The 24,163-nt window shown below is 36.3% G+C and overlaps 1 protein-coding gene across 1 annotated transcript; it reads left to right on the top strand.

Moving 5' to 3' along the window:
• The first annotated feature begins 1,264 nt into the window (after nucleotides 1–1,264).
• Nucleotides 1,265–23,913, top strand: dis3 (DIS3 exosome endoribonuclease and 3'-5' exoribonuclease). The gene is made up of 21 exons (XM_081362125.1): nucleotides 1,265–1,785; nucleotides 2,805–2,962; nucleotides 3,071–3,264; nucleotides 5,076–5,149; nucleotides 5,257–5,424; nucleotides 5,553–5,714; nucleotides 6,365–6,481; nucleotides 11,320–11,457; nucleotides 11,752–11,898; nucleotides 11,988–12,104; nucleotides 12,193–12,294; nucleotides 12,823–12,887; nucleotides 13,007–13,091; nucleotides 13,183–13,310; nucleotides 13,415–13,501; nucleotides 13,984–14,140; nucleotides 20,483–20,697; nucleotides 21,875–22,043; nucleotides 22,157–22,315; nucleotides 22,439–22,561; nucleotides 23,149–23,913. The coding sequence occupies exons 1-21, from the start codon at nucleotides 1,567–1,569 to the stop codon at nucleotides 23,215–23,217; spliced, it is 2,853 nt and encodes a 950-aa protein (XP_081218251.1). The 5' UTR covers nucleotides 1,265–1,566; the 3' UTR covers nucleotides 23,218–23,913.
• Nucleotides 23,914–24,163: the final 250 nt, after the last annotated feature.

Raw genomic sequence — 24,163 nt, 5'->3', positions numbered from 1 at the left:
CATAAATCATGGGTGACTGCAAAATGTCTAATGAAGCACAACATTAATACAGCTAAATCTTCAGTCAAGGATCAGTTCTACAAATGTTTAGTGATTGTTTGTTTGGTACTTTTGGTTCATCTCAATGAATCATTTAGGAATTTATTCTGCCCTCTACTGATCTAGGGCTCTGACTCATGTGTGTATCTGAAGATAATTATATGAATGCTGATTATGTGAAAAACACAGTACAACTTTAAAGCTAAGCTCTTTAAACTTTAACATGACCAACCACATTTAAGCTCCGAAAACAAATCTTACATTAAAAACTAGAGCTGTTATGGAAAATATGTATATGTCCAGTATTGTATTACACATTGTTTGTATTTCTGAAAATAATCATATTTGTTTGGGTCTCAAATCATTCATGAACAAATTGTATTTATTTTATTCAACACAATTTTGTTATTAGCACTATGCAAAATGCATAGAGCTAAGAGCCCTAAATGAAACATATTTTAGAAAAAGAGCAAATAGCCTATGTCAAAACCCTTTAAAAAATTGTTTTGATAGAAACTCTATGAGAATTAGCCATCATAGAATGAGGTTGCATGGAATAAACCACCAGTCGAAGTGAGGCTATGATAAATTCTGATAGCTGGTTTTCATAGTTGGAACATGATGGTCATTTTGCCTTTGTTTCACCTATAAAATGGAAATGATGACTTTAAAATAAAAAAAAATTAAGGTTAGGGTTATAAATAATTAAAATAATAATATTAGGCTAATTCAATTCATTAAAAACAAAACAAATGAATGTTGTAAACAGCTTCAAACTGAATTAGGACTAAATGTTGTTTTAAATTAGCCATTTAAGAGGCTTGTGGCATCACAAAACGCTTTCAGAGGCTCCACTGCAAATGTGCCTTTTGCTTCGTTCAGGAGAATCAAATCAGTGTGAACCGTGAACAGTATTGCATTCAGGAAGCAAATCAGGAGCTGTTTTAGCACAGGGACAAAATAAAAGATTTTATCAAGTAAATGTGTTATTACACACACACACACACACACACACACACACACAAAAAAAAAAAAAAAGAAAAGGGGGGAACATTGGGACAAGTCAAATGATACATTTTAGCTATGCCGCCCTTCTTCCCACACATTGACGTGCATCGTCTTGGATAATAAGTGTTGTATCTCCCTCTAGTGGTGAAATATGGTAAAGACAGAGGAGACCAACACAGCTCTAACTCCACTTTCTTTTATGACTCCACCCCGTTGTGAACATCAAAATGGCCAGACAGTACCTTTTGGGGAGTTTGGAACTGTAAGGGAACAGCTACAAACCACACTCTGGTTGCTTGAAGCCTCTGGATAGTGTACAGATTTAACAAATACATTTGTGTCGTTTTATATGTGCATTTTAAGTGCAGTGCTGTTCAAAAAATAGGTAAAGAACCCTTTGCCTCGCTGAATCACTCCGGAATAATATTTAGTTGGCGCACTGGTATACACACACGTGGGTTATCTGAGTGTGTTTTGGTGGAACAGCTCCTCAAAACCACACTCGGTACAGTTTGGACCATGTTAAAATCCAAAACATTTGTGAAGAAGACCCGCTCTGGTGGAGTGTTGAAAATAGTGCGCGAACACTACCTCCGAGATGACATCTGGTGCGGAAGTGAAGTTTGTAAGGAGTGCAAAGACGAAGCTCCAGTGTTACAAGAGGACGCTTGCATAGAGAGTAACCTGTGCTCGTATCCTCACTATTTAATCCCAGACACCAATGTGGTTTTACATCAGGTAAATGTAAACTCATTTTAACCTCATTTCAATTTAATTATTTCAATTCGCTGTTAACAATAACATGCATTTTTACTTGTTTTTGTAATGAATCAACTGTCATATCAGCATGTTAGAAGATCAGACTTCTTGTTTAGGTCAGTGTGAGTGTGTGTGCCATAACACGAAGCACCAAAGAAACATGGGTTGTCTGTTCAGTTATTGGCAGGTTAAAGGCATTCTGAGTATAGGTGATCCTCTAAAAAAATCGTATTATCATAACTGCAATCCTATTCCTAAGCATCTTGCAATTGCAAAGTTCATGTCACTTTGGATAAAATAATTTGTAAGGCAGTACAAGGTAATAAAAAATACTATGTATCACCATATTTTCCTAATTGATTATTCACAGTATACAGATAAATTATTGCATTGCAAGTTTTCTGAAATGTAGTTTAAATATGCTAATAAAGCCACATCTAATTAAATATGCACAGATTTGCATATATTTCTAGAACTCAGAAATCTGAATATTTGAGCAAAGCCAGGTTCTAAATTCTTGTTTTTATTTTGTTGACATATTGAAAGTTTTTACAGAGGGGATTTGGGATATCTGTTTTTATCACTCTTATTAATATAAAAAAAATGTCAACAGCTTGAAAAATAATTTACCATATTTTAAGGAATAAAATGTTATACAAACCAGGCGAATGATGTATGACCAAACCCCTCTGTAAAAACCTTCAGAATACAGATGGGATTAAAACAGTTTGGTGCATTTAAGTGCTACTGAAGTGGAGATTTTGAGAAAACAGCCTTTGAACATATGTATTGTAATGAAGCACATTAATAAGCTGTATTAAAATAAACACTTAATTGTGTTTTTTGTATATTTTCTTTCCACTAGTCTGAATAAATACATTTTATGGGGCAAATAACCCAACATCTCAAAATTGACCAATGCATGAAAAAACAACGGTTTTGCTTGGAGTGTCTTGCCTTAAATGAGACGTAACTGATTTGGTATTCAATTCTGACAGCTTGACATCCTCGTGGACCCGCTGATCAGGAACGTCGTCATTCTTCAGACCGTTTTACAAGAAGTCAGACACAGGAGCGCCACGGTCTACAAAAGAATCAAGGATGCCATTCATGAGAAGGATAAGCACTTCTACACCTTCACTAATGAGCATCACAGGTAACACATCCTGAGAAGCTTGTCTTAACAGTACCTTCATGACATGCTTTTGATTTAACTTGAATACATTCTTGAATGCATCTGTCTCATAATTCTCTTCGATTAAAGGGAGACATTCATTGAGCGAGAGCAAGGAGAAAGTGCTAATGATCGTAATGATCGAGCCATCCGTGTCGCTGCTAAGTGGTACACCGATCACCTGGCTAAAGTGACTGATGGTGGCCCACTGAAAGTGGTTCTGCTGACCAATGACCGGGCTAATAAAGAAAAGGCAGAGCAGTGTGGTCTGATTGTGTACAGATGTAAGAAACTTTTTTTTCTTGATGTCAATGTGGCACTGGAAGTTTGAAGTACTGTCTTTATTATGGCTAGTTTAGGGTTAGTTTGAATTTAATTGTTCATGTTAAAGGGTTAGTTCACCAAAAAAATGAAACTTCTGTCAGTAATCACTCACCCTCATGTTGTTCCAACCCGTAAGACTTTCGTTCATCTTCGGAACACAAATGAAGATATTTTTGATGAAATCTGAGAGCTGGCTCACTCCTTCATAGGCTGCAAGGTAGAAAAGTTAGTAAAGACATCGTTAAAATAGTCCAAGTGACTACAGTGGCTCAACCTTAATTTTATCAGGTGACGAGAATACTTTTTGTGCGCAAAAAATAAGCGTCGGCCAATAGCGAGCCTACGTTCTGACGTACAACCCAGAAGCGCTGCGCTGTTACACTACGTGAACTAACATCAGAGGCCCACACTGAAGAAAATGAATAGTTTTATACAATAGAAATGTTTTTGCGCACAAAAAGTATTGTAGTCTATTTGTCAAAGAATCCTGAAAAAACTATCACTGTTTCCACAAAAATATTGAGCAGCTGTTAAAGCTAGGGTGGGCAATTTTTGGGGTGGTTAGCAATAGCCAGCTAGCTTTGAAAACATAAGATCCCACCCTCCCTTCAGAGTGTCTCTAAAGCCACGCCTCCTCAAAAACACATGACCGCACAGAGCAGAGTCTGCAAAGCGTCACGAGAGACAGCATTAAATGACCTCATGTCTCAAAGCATATAACATTGCAGTGATAATGAATATAAACTTGCAGAGCTCTGACTTGTACCAAAGTCCCTTTCAAGGAAAGTCTGTTCACTCGGCGGCCATATTTGCAACGCCTCCGGGCAGCGATATTTTTTTTTCCCAGGATGGTAGGGGAAGACTCATGAATATTCATTAGGGAAGTCATCCCTGATTGGTCTGATGACCTACCCCTAACCCCACCCCTAAACCTACCCGCCACTGGGGGTCTGATGACCTACCCCTAACCCCACCCCTAAACCTACCCGCCACTGGGGGTCTGATGACCTACCCCTAACCCCACCCCTAAACCTACCCGCCACTGGGGGTCTGATGACCTACCCCTAAGCCCACCCCTAAACCTACCCGCCACTGGGGTTAAGGCCAATCAGGTATGACTTCCCTAATGAATATTCATGAGTCTTCCCCTACCATCCTGGGAAAAAAAATATCGCCTCCGGGCAGCTATTTCTGACATCCTATCTATTTGAATGGGGAAATCCTGAAATCTCAAAAACTGCTTGCCGAACTCACAGTTAAATAACATATTTCGAATCCGCAACAAAATCTGACATGAACTGTCTCATAAATGCTGTTTCTTATGCTCAAAAAGCGTTTTTCAGACTAGACGAGCCAATGCTCATGTGCAGTCCTAAGCGCGAGTCTCAGGTTATTATGGGAACCGGAGCTTCTAACGGCGGCTGCAGTGACGCGCTTGACTTTACCAATCAGCGATTGGCTCTTTTACCTAAAAGTAACGATGCTGAAAATTCAGCTTTGCTATCACAGGAATAAATTACATTTGAAAATATATTAAAGTAGTCTGCTTTTACTGTATTTTAATTAAATAAATGCAGCCATAGTTACTTTCAAAAACAATAAAAAAAAGTCTTACCAACCCAAACTTTTGAACGGTAGAGTAAAAATCGCATTAATTTATAATTAGCAAATTTTAATTGACAGCCTCAATCTTCATGTAAGGATATTTGCATAACTGTTACAATTAAGATTTAAAAATGAATGCAGGTTTTATTTCTATATTCTTTTCTAGGTGAAGAGTATATCAAGAGCTTGATTGGCAATCCTGAGCTTGTGGACAGGCTTGCATTGACAGCTGATGATCAAGTGCGTACAGTGTGACGAAGAATGCTCAAGAAAGCTTTTCGTTTTTGTAAATATTTTTTTTATTGTTTTATATAATGACTTATGTCTTTTTTTATGATTCTCTATAGAATGAAGTCACTGGCAGTAAGTTACTCTTTCCAGAGCACCTGCCCTTATCCAGGATTCAGACTGGCATTAAGAACGGAACGTTTCTTCAGGGCACATTCCATGCCAACAGAGATAACTATCTGGAGGGTACGGTCTTTATACATCGAGAGGGGGCGGACATCAATGAGGTAGGCGGGTTATCGTGATGAAAGACAAGCTATTAATTATTTTAATTTTCTAAAATAATTTATTCATGCATTTCTAGTCATTTTTGTCGTATTTTTAAGAACATTTGTAACATTATATGTTCTGGCAGGTTCTACTTCGAGGCTTTCAGAACTTAAACCGGGCTGTGCATCAGGATGTAGTGGCTGTTGAACTCCTACCCAAAGAACACTGGGTTGCTCCGTCATCTGTTGTGCTGCTGGACGATAGTCCAAATGATGAAGATGCTGAGGAAGATGAGACTGAGAATAAGGTAGGATAAGTCCCATAAGATCAACAGTTGATATAATTACTAGAATGTATCGAAAGACACTGTGTAGTTGAATCAGAACCCTTTATTTCAATAATGTATTATGGGTTTATATATTGTTGCAAGGGAATGAACCGGTATTTTGGAAATTTTGGCCGATACCGATAAACCTTTATATTTGAAAGCCGACGACCGATATATTGGCCGATTAATCTAAATCCAAATCCAAATTTTGATGTAATTTGAGAGCATGATTACAAAAACAAAAGTCATGACCAATAAAAGCCTAGTCCCAAGCACACAATTATAATTTTCTCATTGCAATTTGATGTAGCCTATATGACAACACATGTTGCACTTAACTGTATTTATTTTCTTTTTTGAAGTGATTCCAATCATATTTCAAGTAATTCAAAACCATCATGGCAAACAGTGCGCATCTGAAGTGTCTCACCTGAAGGAAATAAATTCATTATTTATCAGATTTAATATATCGGCCAAATTTTCTTAGTGGGCCGATAACGATAACATTAAAAACGAACATATATCAGCCGATACCGATATGGTGGCCGATATATTGTGCATCCCTAATTTTTGGGACTTGTATGACACCTTTGTAATGTGTGTATTGACTCTTTGCTGTTGTGTTGTAGTTGAAGAGTGAAGCATCAGAGTCTAGCGCTCTTAAGCCCACTGGACGAGTGGTGGGCATTATAAAGAGGAACTGGAGGCCTTTCTGTGGGATGCTCTCACAGTCACAGATCAAAGAGGTAACAGTGATCGGCATGTTACAATGATTTCTGAAAGATCATGTGACACTGAAGACTGGAGTAATGATGCTGAAAACTCAGCTTTGCCATTACAGGAATACAGATGGTGGACAACCAGAATGCCTATTACCGCCGCGCCAGCCGCCGCAGCGAAATTACCGCGGCAAAAATAAACCAGCCGCATTTCAAAGTCGTTCCCGAAATGACCGCCAGGTGGCGCAAAGGGACATTGTGCAAAACAGCAGCAATTGCCGTATTTTAAAATGTAAGTGGGTTAAATATAAAACCTTAAGCTTTTTCATATAGGCCTATTAGGCTACAACAGAATAGAACCAAAGATAGAATCAATTTTACAGCTGAAAAAATAGAATCAAAAGTTAAAAATAGAGACGATATTAGGAGCAATGACGCTGAATATTTTTACTATTCTATTGAGGAATTAGATAAACGAAGAGCTCCCGTGAGCGACAAAATTGCACAGTAATTTATAGTGATTTCAAAACCAGTCCTTAAAAAAAAATAATAATAAAAAAAAAAAATACATGAAGTAGTGTGGCATAATTTTTGAGAGATTACGCGGAACACGTTTTAGTTAAGATCCTGGTTTCAATGCCCTTAATGTAAATAGGCTAGGCTACTGCTTTAAAAAAATGTCACAACGCGTTTTGAGATTGTTTTGAGTTAAACATTGAAGTTTAAATTGTAGTGTTTTGGCACACCAGGCCGAGTGGCTTTACGCATTGTTCAAAAATCAGGTTTTATTCTGGCATGTTGAATTGGCGTTAGAATTTTTTTTTTAATTTATTAGATTTAGATTTTAGGTTTCGTTAGATTTATTTATTATTATAATAAATTAGCAAAACTTGGCCACTAAATATTTAATTTTAAATTATTTTAATTATCACAATTAAAGTTTTAATTTTATTAAATTGAACAAGCGCAACAATCAGCATTTAATCAAATATTCTAAAAGATGTATTATTAATAATAATGTTATTTCAACATAATATTTCGTGCAACAAGCCTATGTGTAAATCCGGTGATGCGTGCATTGATTTTTATCAATAACCTAGTGTTTTCTGACAGTGTCGACTGCAAAGATGAAGTTGACGATCGCCATATTTCAACGCATAATCAGAGTAGCCTTTTTTCTTTTCGTTTTGAATTATTTCGTTTGAAGACATTTCAAGCTTTGTGTATTTGATGTATTTATCATGTCTGTGTGAGGCATACGCTGAGTTTCGTTAAATTAGGAGGATGAGATGCGCTCCAGCTGACGTGCAATGCAAGTGACCGCGCGGGCGCCTCCATGATTAGTGTCTGTTATATTTGCTTCTCTTTCTTATTGAATCCAGATAATTGGGTGATGAAAAATTGATTAAAAATAAGATACAATTTATAGAAAACGAAATTCACTTAAAAAGAAGGTTTTCTACTAAACAAAACTTAATGAAGGGGTCAAAATCATGTCTGACCCGCTCCATATCCATCTCTCAATATAATGCATCCTATATCTTACTCGTGCTGTTCACTTTTCATATTCAACATAGATGGAAAAAAAACAACATTATAATATTTTAACAAATATGATACTAAATGAGATTATTTAATGTCTACAACAGTATAGTAGGCCTATAGACTGTATTTGTACAAATTGCTGCACATTAATTTAATTAAATGAAACCTTGTAACGAATTCACACTGTTGGGTAGACTGTGTACAGTTGAGACACCTCAAATAACTTGCGTTCGCAGCAAGCACAAGTTGTGATTTTTGCTGTGCACTTGCATATTAGTGTCAGCTGGGAAGGAAATATAGAGACCAGACCTCTTGGAACTTTAATTTAATTGGAACTTTACATAGCGTTGGTAAAGCATACTGAAATTACATCCCTACAAATTTATTAGGCCCTACTGAAAATAAATGTATCGAATTTAAGCAAAGTAGCCTAAATATTAAGACTGTAAGCCCTTTGCTTTTTTACGTAGACTAAAGTACTCTTATAGCCGACTTTGTGTTAATTTGATTTGTAGAGGATTTTTTAAACTCAAACATTAACACTGAAATAAATTAAACTAAATTATTGTAATTTTTTGGCACACCACGAGGAGTGGCGCTATGCATTGTTGTAAAGCCAGGTTTTATTCTGGCATGTTGAATTAGTGTTCGACAAACGCTTTCATTTGAATGAAGAGCGCTTCTCGCTCGTGTGAGCGAAAACACACTGGAACTTTAGGCCATGTAGCAACGAGTGAATCGTGGCCGCGTGGTTGAACTTACGTTACGATCATTTAGATGACACGGGTTCGAATCCCAAACTAACTTGGACTACTGTTATTTTTATATTAGCCTATTAATGCATGTTATAGTCTGTTGTTGATGCAGAGAGATTTGTCTTTTAAAACATAGTTTTTTGCTTATAGCCTATTTACAAAATAAAATCGCCATGCATTTCCATTTTACACTAAGGAACAAATATTATACAATGACTTTACTTCTGTAGCCTATAATAATTCATATATATATATATATATATATATATATATATATATATATATATATATATATAGGCCTATATGACGTTTAAACGACAAACAATATAATCAGAACCAGTATTCTGTTGCGTTCATGGTTCCAGTGGCAGTAATGCATCACGGCTTTTCAAAATGTCACAAAGCGTTTTGAGATTGTTTTGAATGAAATATTGAAGTTTATAATTAAGTGTTTTGGCACACCACGACGAGTGGCAAACTCTTTGTTTTGTTTTGCAAACTCAGCTAGCCTGTGGGGGGTTTGGAGAAGGCAATAGTTGCTTTATCGTGGGGGTGCAGGACAGAGGTGTTAATGTTCCTTCTTTCATATGGAGAGTGTCGGAGCCAGCCTGAGGCAAAGGCAACATTCTTTTAAGGATTAATCTCAAAATCTCCAAAAGTCCATAGCCTATGTACATTAGGCCCTATATCTTATTAAATTATATATTGTAGTTTTATTGATTGTATTTAAAGGTTTTCCACAAACAATTTCAATTAAGCAGATACATTGCTCTTTAATTCGCGACCTTGTTTTATTGTAAGGTGAATTCAGCAAGGCATGTTGTATCTTTGAAGGAACAAAAGCTATTTGTTACAGTTTTTTCTTTCGTGATTTGTGTGGATGACACACAGCGACATATACAGTATTATCAGCTGTATGGTGTTTGAAATGCTTAATTTCGAGAAAGACCCGCCGCGCGCAGTGAGGGAGACCAAACTTACTAAAAAAATATCCAGCGCGAGAGAGGCGAAGAAAAACGCCTGTTCTTAATTTATGTTGCTTTGAACTTTTTTCGTTTTGTACCGTTTTAATTTTTTAATTTAGCTGCAATTTCTTTGACAATAGAAATTTAAAATGTTGCAAGAATAGGCCTAAGATTCTGTGTCTGTGTCTTATTTTGCATCACAAAGGGAATAAACTCTATCGATGCAACCCTGTTTAAATAAATAAACTGTCCTGACACTTTATTCATATCTTAAAATGTGCGATGGGTTTTCAAACTTAATTAATTTTCTTTTTCTTTTACATTTTCATTGTTTATTTTTTTTAAATTGAAAGCAATACTGTATTGAAAGTATTTTTCTGATTTGTTCGATCTGTTTTGGAAAATGTCTACCGTTGCTATGGCCGGGTATCACTGTCAGTCATCTCAATCTCGTGAATGATTCACACACACAAAAAAAATAATTTAGAAGATTAAAGACGAGCTTCATCATCTTCATTTTCTGGTGCGATCGACTGACAGTCTTCCTTCATCAGATGTGTCGTCTTTGCAGCGGGAATGTAGCAAATTTATGTTGTAATGTACAATTGATAATTAAACAAGATGATTGACTTTAATAAACAGATACATATTTAAGCATCAAGAACGGAAAAACATAAACACTGTCGACTACACTGAGATTCGATCTCAGATCGTTTGAAGCTCCGAGAGGCTCTTGTTAATGCTTTGACCACAGAGCTACCGTCTGAATAGCAAATGTATACTATTTTCTCTGTTTTAAAAGTTTGTAACATGTAAGGCTATTTAGTTCTGAATATAACAAAGAATGCTTAAACCGACTAACCTAACATCGGTTAGTAACTGCAAGTCCTGAAAATGTTTACATTTTACGGTAAATTAATTTAATTTATTTCACTGTTATGTTTCAGTTAATAAATCTACAAACACATTAAAATAACACGAAGTAAATGACAAGTAACCTATTGACATAGCCTTTCTAAATTATAGAAAAACTGGGCACACAATGTTAACGTGTGTCTACTTTGTTTAAATTTAATGAATTTGAATTCGTTTAACCACAATATTTATCTTGAATTTATCTGTGACCTCAGCTCAGTTTACTGCCGCGGCAGATTACGTCATAAAGAGAATAAACTGACACTTTTCAAAGTCTGTGATTACAGCGCCACTCAGCGGTAAAAGGCAGCAAATACACATCCCAATTTTGCCGCCGCGGGAACGGCGGCGGTAAAAGTCTCATTCTGGTTGTCCACCATCTGTACATGACTTGAAATATATGTGAGTTACATGAAGTGATTAGTGTAAACTGAGCTAATGAAGTTTGAAATGTGGTGGCAGAATAGTTTGCTTATTGAATGGAAGTCTTATTCGGAACAGATAAATGAGCAATAATACAGTTTTTTGCTCATATAATCACTGTATTTTGATCAGTATTACATGACTGCTTATGGGGGAATTAGCTTTTTCTTTCTTTTTTTTTATAAAGAATCTCTTTTTCCTTAATCTCTCGATGTTTGTCTGATGCATTGCATTAATGAACTGTTTTGAACTTTAACATCAGGCAACAAGACACCTTTTCACCCCAGCAGACCGGCGAATCCCACGTATTCGAATCGAGACTAGACAAGCCGCAACTCTGGTTGGACAGAGGATTATGGTTGCTATAGATGGCTGGCCTAAAAACTCCAGATACCCAAACGTAAGTGTCAGTCGTTTACGCTCTTCACTTTATACAAATAATGGCATGCTGATTTGACTCGAGTTTTAGGCAACAGATTTCCCTCAGAGATGAATTTTTATAGTGTTTTGATGCAAGCTTGCATTTAGGATTATCAAACCTGCATATTGTGTATTAATATCTACTTTTTCTGCATCTTTACACAGACTGTTTTAAATGAATGATTAAACAAAGCTTGAGTCTGGAAGCCTGGATGTTAAAGTTCCACTGGTCATTTCAAGATCACTTTATATTATTTTTCTCCATGTCTCTCAGGGCCACTTTGTTAAAAACCTGGGTACTGCAGGAGATAAAGAGACTGAGACAGAGGTGCTTCTCCTAGAACATGATGTTCCTCACCAGCCCTTCTCTCAGGCTGTTCTTAGCTTCCTTCCCAAGATGCCCTGGAGTATTACTGAGGAGGTAGGGCAGTCATGCTTTGTTGTGTCAGAATGTTTCATTATAACTCTGGAAATGCTCAAGGCTTGATGTTTATCTGTGATTTCCTGCAGGAGTTAAAGGTCAGAGCAGATCTCAGACACCTCTTTGTGTGTAGTGTGGATCCTCCTGGCTGTACGGATATTGATGATGCTCTTCACTGTCGGGAACTGGAGAATGGAAACTTGGAGGTATGTGTAAAGTATTTTGAAAGGTAAAGGGAATGTAGTAGTGCTGTTCCTTTGGGGTTTTGTATTGAATGGCATGCTTTTCTTTTAGGTTGGCGTTCACATAGCAGATGTCAGCCATTTTATTCGGCCAGGAAATGCACTAGATCAAGAGGCTGCAAGCCGAGGCACTACAGTCTACCTTTGTGGAAAGGTACTTGTTTGTGAAAAAAAAAAATGATTATGGATTGGCTGGGTCAAAAGCTATAACCAGAAATACTCATTTTAAATTAGCCTTTTGTTTAGTTTTACTATTGATTAATTATAAGGTTATTTTTAATAATAAATTAATACTTTTATTTAGAAAGGGTGCTATAAATTGATAAAAAACGACAGTAAAGACCTTTATATTGTTACATAAAAGATATTTTAAATGTCATTCATTCTACTCGTCAAAGAATTCTGAAAATGTTTTTATCAGTTTACACAAAAATATTAAGCGGCAGAACTGTTTTTAACTTGTAATAAAAGGAGGTTATTTTAAATTGTAATAATAATTCATATTATTACTATGTTTTACTGTATATTTTTATCAAATAAACACAGCCGGTGAAGCATGATACTTTTAAAAAAATCTTACCAACCCCAAACTTTTTAGTGGTAGTGTAGGATTAATCTTTTAGTTGTTTTTTTCTTTTGTGCATATTACTTTTTTCTGATAAATAGTCATTCCTTTCCACAGAGAATTGACATGGTTCCTGAACTTCTGAGTTCCAACTTGTGCTCTCTGCGGTCCAATGTTGAGAGGTGTGCTTTCTATGAAACCATTATCCTCTATGTGATTATGCTTTGTAAACTCTTTATTATATATTTACACATTAAATATGCTTTAACCTTCATTGTCTAATATGTACTTTGACACTCAGGTTAGCATTTTCTTGTATTTGGGAGATGAACCACAAAGCTGAAATCATCAAAACTCACTTCACAAAGAGCATCATTAACTCCAAGGTATGCTGCCTCTAATTTGAAAAAAAAAAAAAATGGGTTTAAAACTATGTTCTATGATGGTCTTCAAGGAAGTGTTGTTTTGTCTTGTAAGGCCTCCCTTACATATGCCGAAGCTCAGATGAGGATCGATGACACCACCATGAATGATGACATCACAAAGAGCCTGCGGGGCCTTAACAAACTGGCCAAGATCTTAAAGGCCCGGAGGATTGACAAAGGGTATTTACATTTAACTAGATCTGTAATTTTGAAACTATGATTCTGAACTTTAACCCTTTGCGTTGAGACAGTTTGTAAGGGTTGCTTATTTTACCATTTTTCAGAGCGCTGACCCTCTCCTCTCCCGAAGTACGTTTCCATATAGACAGTGAGACGCATGACCCCATAGATCTGCAGACCAAAGAGCTGATGTGAGTTCCATATACCTCTTTCTGCCTTTAAGTCTTTAAAATATGCTATGTTTTCTTTAATTATTTTTGGTTATTTCTTATGGTGAAGAATAATAATTTTTTCCTGTCTTTGTCTGGATTCTGAAAGTTTAAATGCGCCCTTTATTTACACTATTTCGAGTCCACTTTAGACATTCTACTAACTATAAGTAACTTTGCAATTACTTGTCAACTAACTCTCATTAGAGTATTAGTAGACTGTTAGGTTAGGGTTCGAGCTATTAGAATAAGTTGACATAGTTGCAAAGTTACTTCAGTACGTCAGTAGAATGTTTGTTGGGTGGACCATCAAAATAAAAAGTTAGCAGATATCAAGCAGACAGTCTACTAATACTCTAATGACTGGAAGTTGACATGTAGTTGCAAAGTTACTTATAATTAGTAGAATGTCTAAAGTGGACCATTGAAATAAAGTGTTACATGACCTTTACATATTTCCCCAGGGAGACTAATTCTATGGTGGAGGAGTTCATGTTGTTGGCAAATATCTCTGTAGCGCAGAAGATCTATGATGAGTTCTCAGAATGTGCCCTACTGAGGAAACACCCTGCACCACCACCATCCAACTATGACATCCTCATCAAGGCTGCAAAGTCAAGGGTGAGTGGATGTTCTTTGTATTATGTTTCTTCTTTATATAATATAAAAAAAGTAAGGCCCCAATATACTCACGGCAAAATTACACACCTTTGCAGCTTTGCTTATACTGTTATTAACATCTGGATGTGTTTAGATGATGTTAATTGTGCTGTGTGTTTTCTTCTCAATAACAAATTTAACACACAACAAAAATGACAGCAGTAAAGAAGCATCTGAGCACAAGCGCTACAATTCAGGACTCCAGTCAAGTCATGTTTGTTTATATACCACTTTATACAATATATTGATTTAAAGCAAGCAGCTTTACAGTATTAAACATGAAAAAACAGTTTCAGTGTCTCTTTCAATTAGGACTTCAGTTTCTACTACAAAGCTGCTCTCTTTAGTGTGTTCATGTTTTTACTTGCGTCTGACCTCAACGGACTGAACTGAAGAAAGATTTCCATGCCAAAGAAGGCGGAGCCTCCACGCACACCTAACTATTATGTAGAAGGGCTTCTTTTGGGTTTTGGCTGTGGAAATTATACCACTAACTTACCAAGTGCACAAACACCATCATTAAATCTGCCAATGTCAGAAGTTTGTTTTATTTAGTCAGTGCCCTTGAAAACCAATTCAAGCAGGACAATATTCCCCATATTTGTCAACTAGAATTGATTTTCACAGGCACGTTTTACCTTGTAAAGACCTTCTATATACAACAGTGATGTTAATTTTGATTGATCCCAGTTAAAAAAATGTTTTATTACATTCACCAAAAAGATTAATTAAGATTAAAGTCAGTGTATTTTTCTAGTCTGTAGATCAGGGGTTCTCAACCCTGGTCCTCGAGGGCCACCGTTCCTGTAGAGTTTAGCTCCAACCTTGATCAAACTCACCTGCCTAGCTCTCTAGTAATCCTTAATTAGCTGGTTCAGGTGTGTTTGATTAGGGTTGGAGCTAAACTCTGCAGGACCAGGGTTGAGAGGTTACATCATTAAGGCTCTGATTTACTTGAAGTGTAATCAAAGAACGAACGCGTTCGAAAGTGATGCTCTGCATTAATTTTCCCTATTGCACATGTTAAACATCTTCAAATTGCCAATGGTCCATGATGATTACTTAATATGTGGGTGCTCTGGTGCTTCACCTTCTTTGAAAATCTTGTCAGTTTAATTTGACTCGGTTGGTCGAGATTAGTATGGAGCGAATTATGTGCCATAATTTAACAAACAAATCCAGCATTTTGCAAACAAATTCAATCTACTTCGCAAAGGAAAACTCAACTCGCAAACAAACTCAATCTGCTTCACAAAGGAAAACTCGACTCGCAAACAAACTCGATCCGCTTTGCAAAGGAAATCTCGACTCGCAAACAAACAGAAAGCAATGTGCAAGCACAAAGGTCACAAATGCGTGCAGGCAGATTTTCTCACAAATGCGTCCAGGCAGATTTTCTCACAAATGCGCCCAGGCAGATTTTCTCACAAATGCAGTTGAGCAACTTCCTCTTCTAAAACAGTAGATGGCGCTAAACTATAGGCTAATTTAGCGCTAGTCTCCCGGGAGAAGCACTGATTTGAAACTTGCCTTTGCCTACAGCTGAGGAAAATGACCGGTGAACGGGTGTGTTTCTGTCTTATTTGATCTATAATGAACTTTTTTGAGGTTTTCTCTTGCAAAGCGTTTATTGCATATCTAGACAGAAATCCACATTAGCACTTAGTAGCACTTCACTCTCTCTAGGATCGGGGAATCTGTAAGCTGAAAGCTCTGCCATCTTGTTGCTTTTTGTCATTTTTTTCTGCATCGGACTCATGCGAAATTACTAAATTAGTGATTATGTCTACACTGAACAAATCTATTTCTTTCGTTCTCCATAAATTTATGAGAACATTTAATTTAATTGAAAGGAGGCTCCCACTTATTTATTTATTTAGTTGGAATTCAGTCAGCTTAACAGTTAATGTAATAAAATAATTAATGAAAAAAATATATATATATACAATTGTTTCTTATCTTGCCTGTGCCTATGCAGTGCCCAAATTATTATTTTGGACACACAAATGAAACCCGCCTCTCAATTAAATTAAATGTTCTCATAAATTTATGGAGAACGAAAGAAATAGATTTGTTCAGTGTAGACATAATCACTAATTTAGTAATTTCGCATGAGTCCGATGCAGAAAAAAATGACAAAAAGCAACAAGATGGCAGAGCTTTCAGCTTACAGATTCCCCGATCCTAGAGAGAGTGAAGTGCTACTAAGTGCTAATGTGGATTTCTGTCTAGATATGCAATAAACGCTTTGCAAGAGAAACCCTCAAAAAAGATCATTATAGATCAAATAAGACAGAAACACACCCGTTCACCGGTCATTTTCCTCAGCTGTAGGCAAAGGCAAGTTTCAAATCAGTGCTTCTCCCGGGAGACTAGCGTTAAATTAGCCTATAGTTTAGTATGAAGGTAAAACAGTAGCAAAACTCGAGAGCATGTAAATGTGAATTTGAGAACTTGTACAATAAATATTCGTACTTGTACATGAACATTTACACTCACAGCTCCAATGTGAAAACCTGTAAAATAAAAATCTGAAGTTGAATGTTGAAATTTGCACTCGCAAACAATAGTCACAAACCTGTATTCTGAATCTGAAGCTGCAGACAAGTAGACACAAATGTGTAAAATGCCATTCACAGAAATACAACGACAGACACAAACTTGTAATATATATTTTGCGTTTAATCTTACGTTCACATTCGCGGTACTTCCTCAATTAAGCACTTGCAGCTTCTCAAATCTGTCACTGCAATTTCAAATTTCGCGCCTTGACTTTTGCTACTCTTTTCGCGACATATCAGGTGCAAAACTAACTTGTGCACTTGAAACTCAGAGGCGGTGAGAGGGAAAGGGGGGCGGGAGAAGGGGGGGTCAAAGGAGCCGTTTTATTGGTTGGCACCTAGCCAATGAAATGGGAGTTCGATGATGTCACGAAACCCGCGTGCACTGAAACACTAACATGGCTTAATGCATTAGACTGATATTAAAATAAATAAACGAAATTATCAAACTCAGTAGGCACAATGCTAATGCATACTACAGAAAAGCAGATGAGCACAGAATATGACGTAAAACATATGACGTATGCCATATATATATATGCCCTATATACAGTAGCGTACCGTGGGGTTTCAGTCAGGGCCTTCAGTAACGATCTAATTCCCCCCCCCCCCCCCCCCAATGCAAAATACAATCATGCACTGTATGCACTGCGTAACATCAACGACGAGACAGCTGATCTTCAACCTCAGCGCACACTCACACCACTGTACATTATAAAAGCTGAGCTGAAACATCTCGCGCACGGATGTAAGTTACCTAATACAAATAAATAAAACATCTCCGGTTAACTAGCAGGACATTCATTTTCGTTTGTTGAATTAGATGCATTCTAGCGCTGAAATGTGTTCAAGCTGAGTGCTCGTTGCCGCTGTTATCAGTGGCGCGGATAGAGTGTTCTCTTTTGGCTCGCGCACAGTTTTCACTTAGATGCGCGCTTCAATCTATCGCCGTTGCGGAGACTTTCTATTCGTTGAAATCTTACAAAACAAAATGCACACAAACGCCCTGCTTGATATACAACCACTGATGAACATATTCGGTAAAATAAAAATAAAAAAAATATACGAGCGTGGATTCGAACCCAGAACCACTGACACGCTTGGCAAAAGTTCTACCACTAGACCATCGTAGAATACAAAATGTACATAGTTATCAATGCATTTACTCACGTGGAAATTCTCTGTACTAACAAAATTAGTAAATCTAGAATGACAGATGTGCCCAAAATGACCCAATGTACTAATGAAACTTATTTCTGGACATCGTAATGTTATTTTTCCTGAAAATTGTTATTGTACACAAACATGTATTGTATCTGCCCACCCATGTCGATGACATCAGCGCGGGCTAGCCGTCGACACATCGCTGGGCCTCTGGGGCGTTCTGTCATACGCATCACAATTTGATTGGCTGATAAAACACGTCAGTCAAAGTTATGATCAATTGGAAAACGGCAGCTTCAACGGAAGGCTAGCTATACTATTAGTGCTGGTCCACGGAGCTGCGTTTAGCTCAGACTCACAAAAAATAACCATATTCTTTCTGGAAATATAATCGTAACGTACTGATAGACAGTAATTGAATTTAGACATGTTCAGACACACATTAATTTAATTTTAGAAAAAAAAAATATTTTTCTATTTTGACAGGGCCAGCAGAGAAGGCCCTGCTGGCTCTGACGGCACACCACTGCCTATATATGGTATATATACCATATAGACTGTAAAAGAGTTTTGTGTGTCCAACAGTTAGGCTAGGGTGAATATTTAAAACATTTACATTTTTCCAAAGCGACTTACATTGCATATTAAGGTATACATTTTACATTCTTATCAGATAATTTAGGTGCATTTTCATATTGCAATGGAATTGGCACACACACACACACACACACACACACACACACACACACACATATATATATATATGTATATATATATATAGGCTATATATATATATATATATATATATATATATATATATGAAGAGTTCAGATGCAAAAGCCTCTAAATGCCATTTGAAATTTTCTTATAGAATGATCATTTTTATCAAGCTTGTATATTTAAGTTCAGTAATTTCACTTAAATGATAATTAATAGGTAATCTTCACTGCCATTTAAGTGAAATTATTGAATTTAAATATATGAGCATCTGAACTCTTCATTTATATATATATATATATATATATATATATATATATATATATATATATATATATATATATATATATATATATATATATATATATATATATATATATATATATATATATAAGCAAATGTGTGTTCAGTGCAAATAAACTTGCTGCCTAGTGTTTTATTAATAAAGTAACAAATTATGTGTTTTTTTTATTGTTTTTAATTTTTATTTTATAACTGTTAGTCCATTAAGCCTCATTAAGCGTTTTCTTGGGTTTCGAGGAAAACGTACAATTAAACGCGTTGCGTTCATATTCTGTGCTCAATTTTTTTCTGTATAGGCTATGCTTTATGGTGTTTCCTGTTTGGTCTTTTAATACCACTGTCTCAATTAAACGCGTTGCGTTCATATTCTGTTCATTGGTGAGGCATCGACCAATAAAATGACTTCATTCCGACCCCAGCCCCGCCCCCGACTCTGCTCTCGCAAGTCTGCATTTACAAGTGCACGAGTGAGTTTTGCTACAGGCATATCGCAAAAAGAGTAGCAAAAGTCAAAGCGCTAGGATTTGAAGTTGTACTGCCAGATATGAGAGGTTGTGAGTGCCGACTTGTGGTTGTACAACGAAACTGAACTAAAGCACAAAGATAAATGTGTAGTACACAATTGTGCCTGTCATTTTGTTTATGTAAATGACACTTTACACATTTGTAACTATTAATCTGCAACTTCGAATTCAAAACACAGGTGTTCTGAGTATTGTCTGTGTGTGCAAATCGATAGATGCAGCTTTTCACATCAGAGCTGCAAGTATAAATTTCAACTTACAAATATTAATTTTACAAGTTCTCACATTCAAATTAGCAAGCTCTCGAGTTTTGCTACTGTTTTACCTTCATAGTTTAGCGCCATCTACTGTTTTAGAAGAGGAAGTTGCTCAACTGCATTTGTGAGAAAATCTGCCTGGGCGCATTTGTGAGAAAATCTGCCTGGACGCATTTGTGAGAAAATTTGCCTGCACGCATTTGTGACCTTTGTGCTTGCACATTGCTTTCTGTTTGTTTGCGAGTCGAGATTTCCTTTGCAAAGCGGATCGAGTTTGTTTGCAAAATGCTGGATTTGTTTGTTAAATTATGGCACATAATTCGCTCCATAGATTAGACACTGGGACAAAAATATCAATACACTTAATTGCAGAGCTGGTGCAAACATACTCTCATCCCTATAATCAGATACCTTGTTAAATTTGTTCTTTTCTCATTGCTGTCGATTTTGTTGAGCTATTGAGAAGCAGCAAGTATTTACATGCAAATCTAAAGGGCTCCCAGCATGGGCAGTGTCCTAATGATTGCAAACAATACCATTGCAAAGCCATTTCAAACTTATTTTTACCCCTGAGCAAAGGTTAAAAAATATATCAGGGTCTGTAAACAAGTAGGTGGCGAGCAATGTATATTATTTGTGTATTGTGTTAGTCAGGGCATCGCAAAATTTTTCATGATATGACCCATCTAGAGAGGTATAATCATCTCACATTTTAAATAAGTGCAGCATTTTGGTCAGTTTTATTGAACTTTTTGCCATGTTATTCCTTTTCTCCAGGACCTCGAAATCCATACAGATTCAGCCAAAGCTCTAGCCGATTCCCTGAACAATGCAACGACTGAGAGCTTTCCATACTTCAACACTCTGCTGAGGATTCTGGCCACCCGCTGCATGATGCAGGCTGTCTATTTCTGCTCTGGCATGGACAATGATTTCCACCACTATGGCTTGGCATCCCCCATTTACACACACTTCACATCACCCATCAGAAGGTGAGCCAGACTAGTCCCTGTAAAATTGTTATATTCAATCAATTCAGATGCATAGTCAAACAAAAAATGATTTACTTCCCCTCATGCCATCCTAGATGTATACCTTTCTTTCTTCAGATGAACACATTGATGGTAATCCATGCTATCCAAGTGGATGAATCTGTGTCTGCTGAAGCAAAACGATAGGTCTTTGTATAAAAATACTAATATTTAAAACTTATTTTAATTATAAACAATTGCTGCCGACAAGCTGTCATACTTGCATTTACGAGGTTGTTACTTGCATTCAAAAGAGAGTTTACCTTTGACGTAAACCTAAGCATGTTGTGAACTGGGACGTTACACAGAAGCACAGAGGACCAGTGCTTCAGAACACACTTTCTTTAAATCAAAAGTAAACTTGACCCTCAGGTATGACATTTGGCAGGAAGCGATGGTTTATAGTTAAAGGGTTAGCTCTCCCAAAAATCACTCATGTCATTCCAAGCCCATAAGACTTTTGATTAACTTCAAAACACTTCATAAATGAAGATATTAATGAAATCTAAAAAAGATATCAATGATATTAATGGAAGTTATGTTCCTCCATTGAAAGTCTATTCCCTCAAAACTCTGATGGTTCAAAACATTCGTAAAAAGATTGTGAAATGAATCCATATGAATCAAGCAGTTTAATCCAAGTCTTCTACAGAGACACGATCACTTGGTATTATGAGTAATTGAATTTAATTGATCAATGTTTATGTCAATAAAAGCCTGAATTAAATCTGCTCATCATATAAAGTGATTGTCTCTTCAGAAGACTTCGATTCATATGGATTTATTTTTCGATGCACGTCATGATCGTAACGTTTATGCACATTTTGAAGTATCAAGAGTTTTGGGTGAATAGACTCAATGGAGGGAGAGAAATCTCTCAGATTTCATTTAAAATATATTTATTTGTGTTTTGAAGATTAACGAAAGTCTTATGAGTTTGGAACAACATTAGGGTAAGTAAAGGATGATAGAACTTTCATGTTTGGGTGAACTAAAAGTTCAAAATATAAAAACACATCGATTCATCCACTGGGGTCGTATGGATTACCTTCATTATGATGTACCTTTTTTTCACCTATTCATAAATTGACCCTTCTTGACTGAACATTTATGCTTGTTTTTTTTATTTATTTTGTAGATACTCTGATATCATCGTTCACCGCCTGTTAGCGGTGGCTATTAATGCAGACAGCACGTACCCAGATTTGATGGACAAGCATAAGCAATCGGCCTTGTGCAGCAACCTCAACTACAGACACAAAATGGCCCAGTATGCACAGAGAGCCTCAGTGGCATTCCACACTCAGGTAAACTGCAAGCACTAACATCAACACGTCTCCAAAAAACACGACTCTAATGGCGTGTGGTATAATTGTTGCAGTTTTTTTTTAACATGGTGTCTTTCATCTCGTCTCTACAGCTATTTTTCAAGAATAAAGGAATCATAAATGAGGAAGGCTTCATTCTGTTTGTAAGAAAAAATGCCATCATAATCCTCATTCCTAAATTTGGTTTGGAGGGCACTGTGTTCTTTGAGAACAAGGACAAACCCAGTCCTCATCTCAACTTTGACTCTGAGGTACGCATAAACTTTGACCTCAGTCTGCGCAGATGCTAGCCTTACAGGTTATATTCATGAGATATTGCTTGATCCTATGAATGTTCTGAGGTTGAACCTGTTGGGGTTTTTTTCTCTCCTCAGGGTCCCACTCTCAAAGTGGAAGAACACACTTTCCACATATTTGATAAAGTCAAAGTGACAATTAGCCTCGATGCTTCCAACCTCCAGCATCAGAGGATCAGAATGGCACTCATTGAACCAGTGGTATGTTTTTGCTAGCACATTACATGGCTCTCTTGAATACATGATTCTGATTGGCCAGTTGCAGCTGTGATTGCTTTTTTTATTATGTCCACAAAACTATAATTAACCACTCTACTACACTCTACAAGTTTCATGGCTTTTATCACTTTCCACTTTATTCTTAAAATGCAGAAAAAAAAAAAAGATTTTAACTCAAATCAATAGTTTTTCAGTTGATTCATACAGTAAATGGCTATTATAATACTCATCAGGTGTCTTCTATCATAGAGGGTCATTTTGCAATAATTAAGGGATTTATTACCCAACCAAATACGTAATAAATGGACAGTAGATATTGATTTAAGTTAGAATTTTTGTTTATTTTGTTTTTACAATAAAGACCATCCTAGTACTCATTTATCCCTTATGTCCCTTTGTTTATGGTATATTTGTAGTGATATCTCTCCCTGGGTTTATTTGTTGATTATTATAAGCTACATCTCTAGATAGAGGTTAGGTCAACAGGTCGAAACAATGTAGAAATAAAGTAAATGAACTTTTTAAATGTGTCACTAAAATATAGTTTTGTATTTATGCCTTTTTTCCAGATCCCTGGGGTTAGTGTACCTGTTCCTGAATCGGAACCAGTGGCCAAAAAGCCCAGGCTTGATCGCTGACACCTGTGGACCAAGAAGCAGAGTACTTATTATTATAAAAGCAAAAATTAAATGAAAAGCTTTTCAGATCAGCTACAAGGTAGTTTCAGGGGAGCCTTGAGTGAATGCACAAGTGACAGAAATTGATATGAAAGGGTTTTAGTAGTTTCTTTTTGTTTACGTCAGTAGTTTTTGCTTTTTTTATAAACTAGCTAATACACCATTTTCTACAATCTGTGATAAACTGTAGAATTATCATTTGAGCAGTACTGTTGTGTCATCCATCTGGATTCATTTTCAGTGAATATCAGTATTAAATTTTAAATATGAATATTTTAAGAAATTTGTTTTTTGTTACTTTTTTGTTCAGTAAACACAATCATTAGAAATGAGCTTTTCCATAGAAAAGTGTGAGTTTTTTTTTTGAATGCCTTCAGTGAAATTAATTTATATAAAACCAATTTCACATGCCCAAACATTTATCCTCTGAAATTGACACTTGTGTGATTTTTGCTCATGAAAGTTTGGCTGAAAACTATATTAAATACTTTGTAGAGTTCAAGGGATTATCCAAATTTGTTCTTAAAGTGTTAAACATTGTACTAATAGAATCAGAACCACTGACAATTTGTTCTGAGCATCATATTTAAAGACCGCTGTATCAACTATTATTATACTATAAGTAATTATAACCTGAAAACAAAAATCCTAAAATGGGCAGACGACTGGAATGGCATTGTCTCTTATTGGCCATGCATGATGACATATCTAAACACTTCATGTTTTGAATCTGGTGCAGCAAGGCTCGGATTAAATGTTTTAGGACAGAGCACAAGTAAAAATGTAAGAATATATATATATATATATATCCATGACTTTTTCCAGCCTGAATATCATAATTGTAAAATTCCCAGAATTTCTATGACAGTGGGAACCCTGTATATTTCTGTATGCAGAAAGAAAAAAG

The sequence above is a fragment of the Scardinius erythrophthalmus genome (genome assembly GCF_964197995.2).
Source record: "Scardinius erythrophthalmus genome assembly, chromosome: 3".
NCBI lineage: Eukaryota > Metazoa > Chordata > Actinopteri > Cypriniformes > Leuciscidae > Scardinius > Scardinius erythrophthalmus.
Note: the sequence above shows the minus strand (reverse complement) of the source record. Positions and strands in the feature narration are given on the sequence as shown.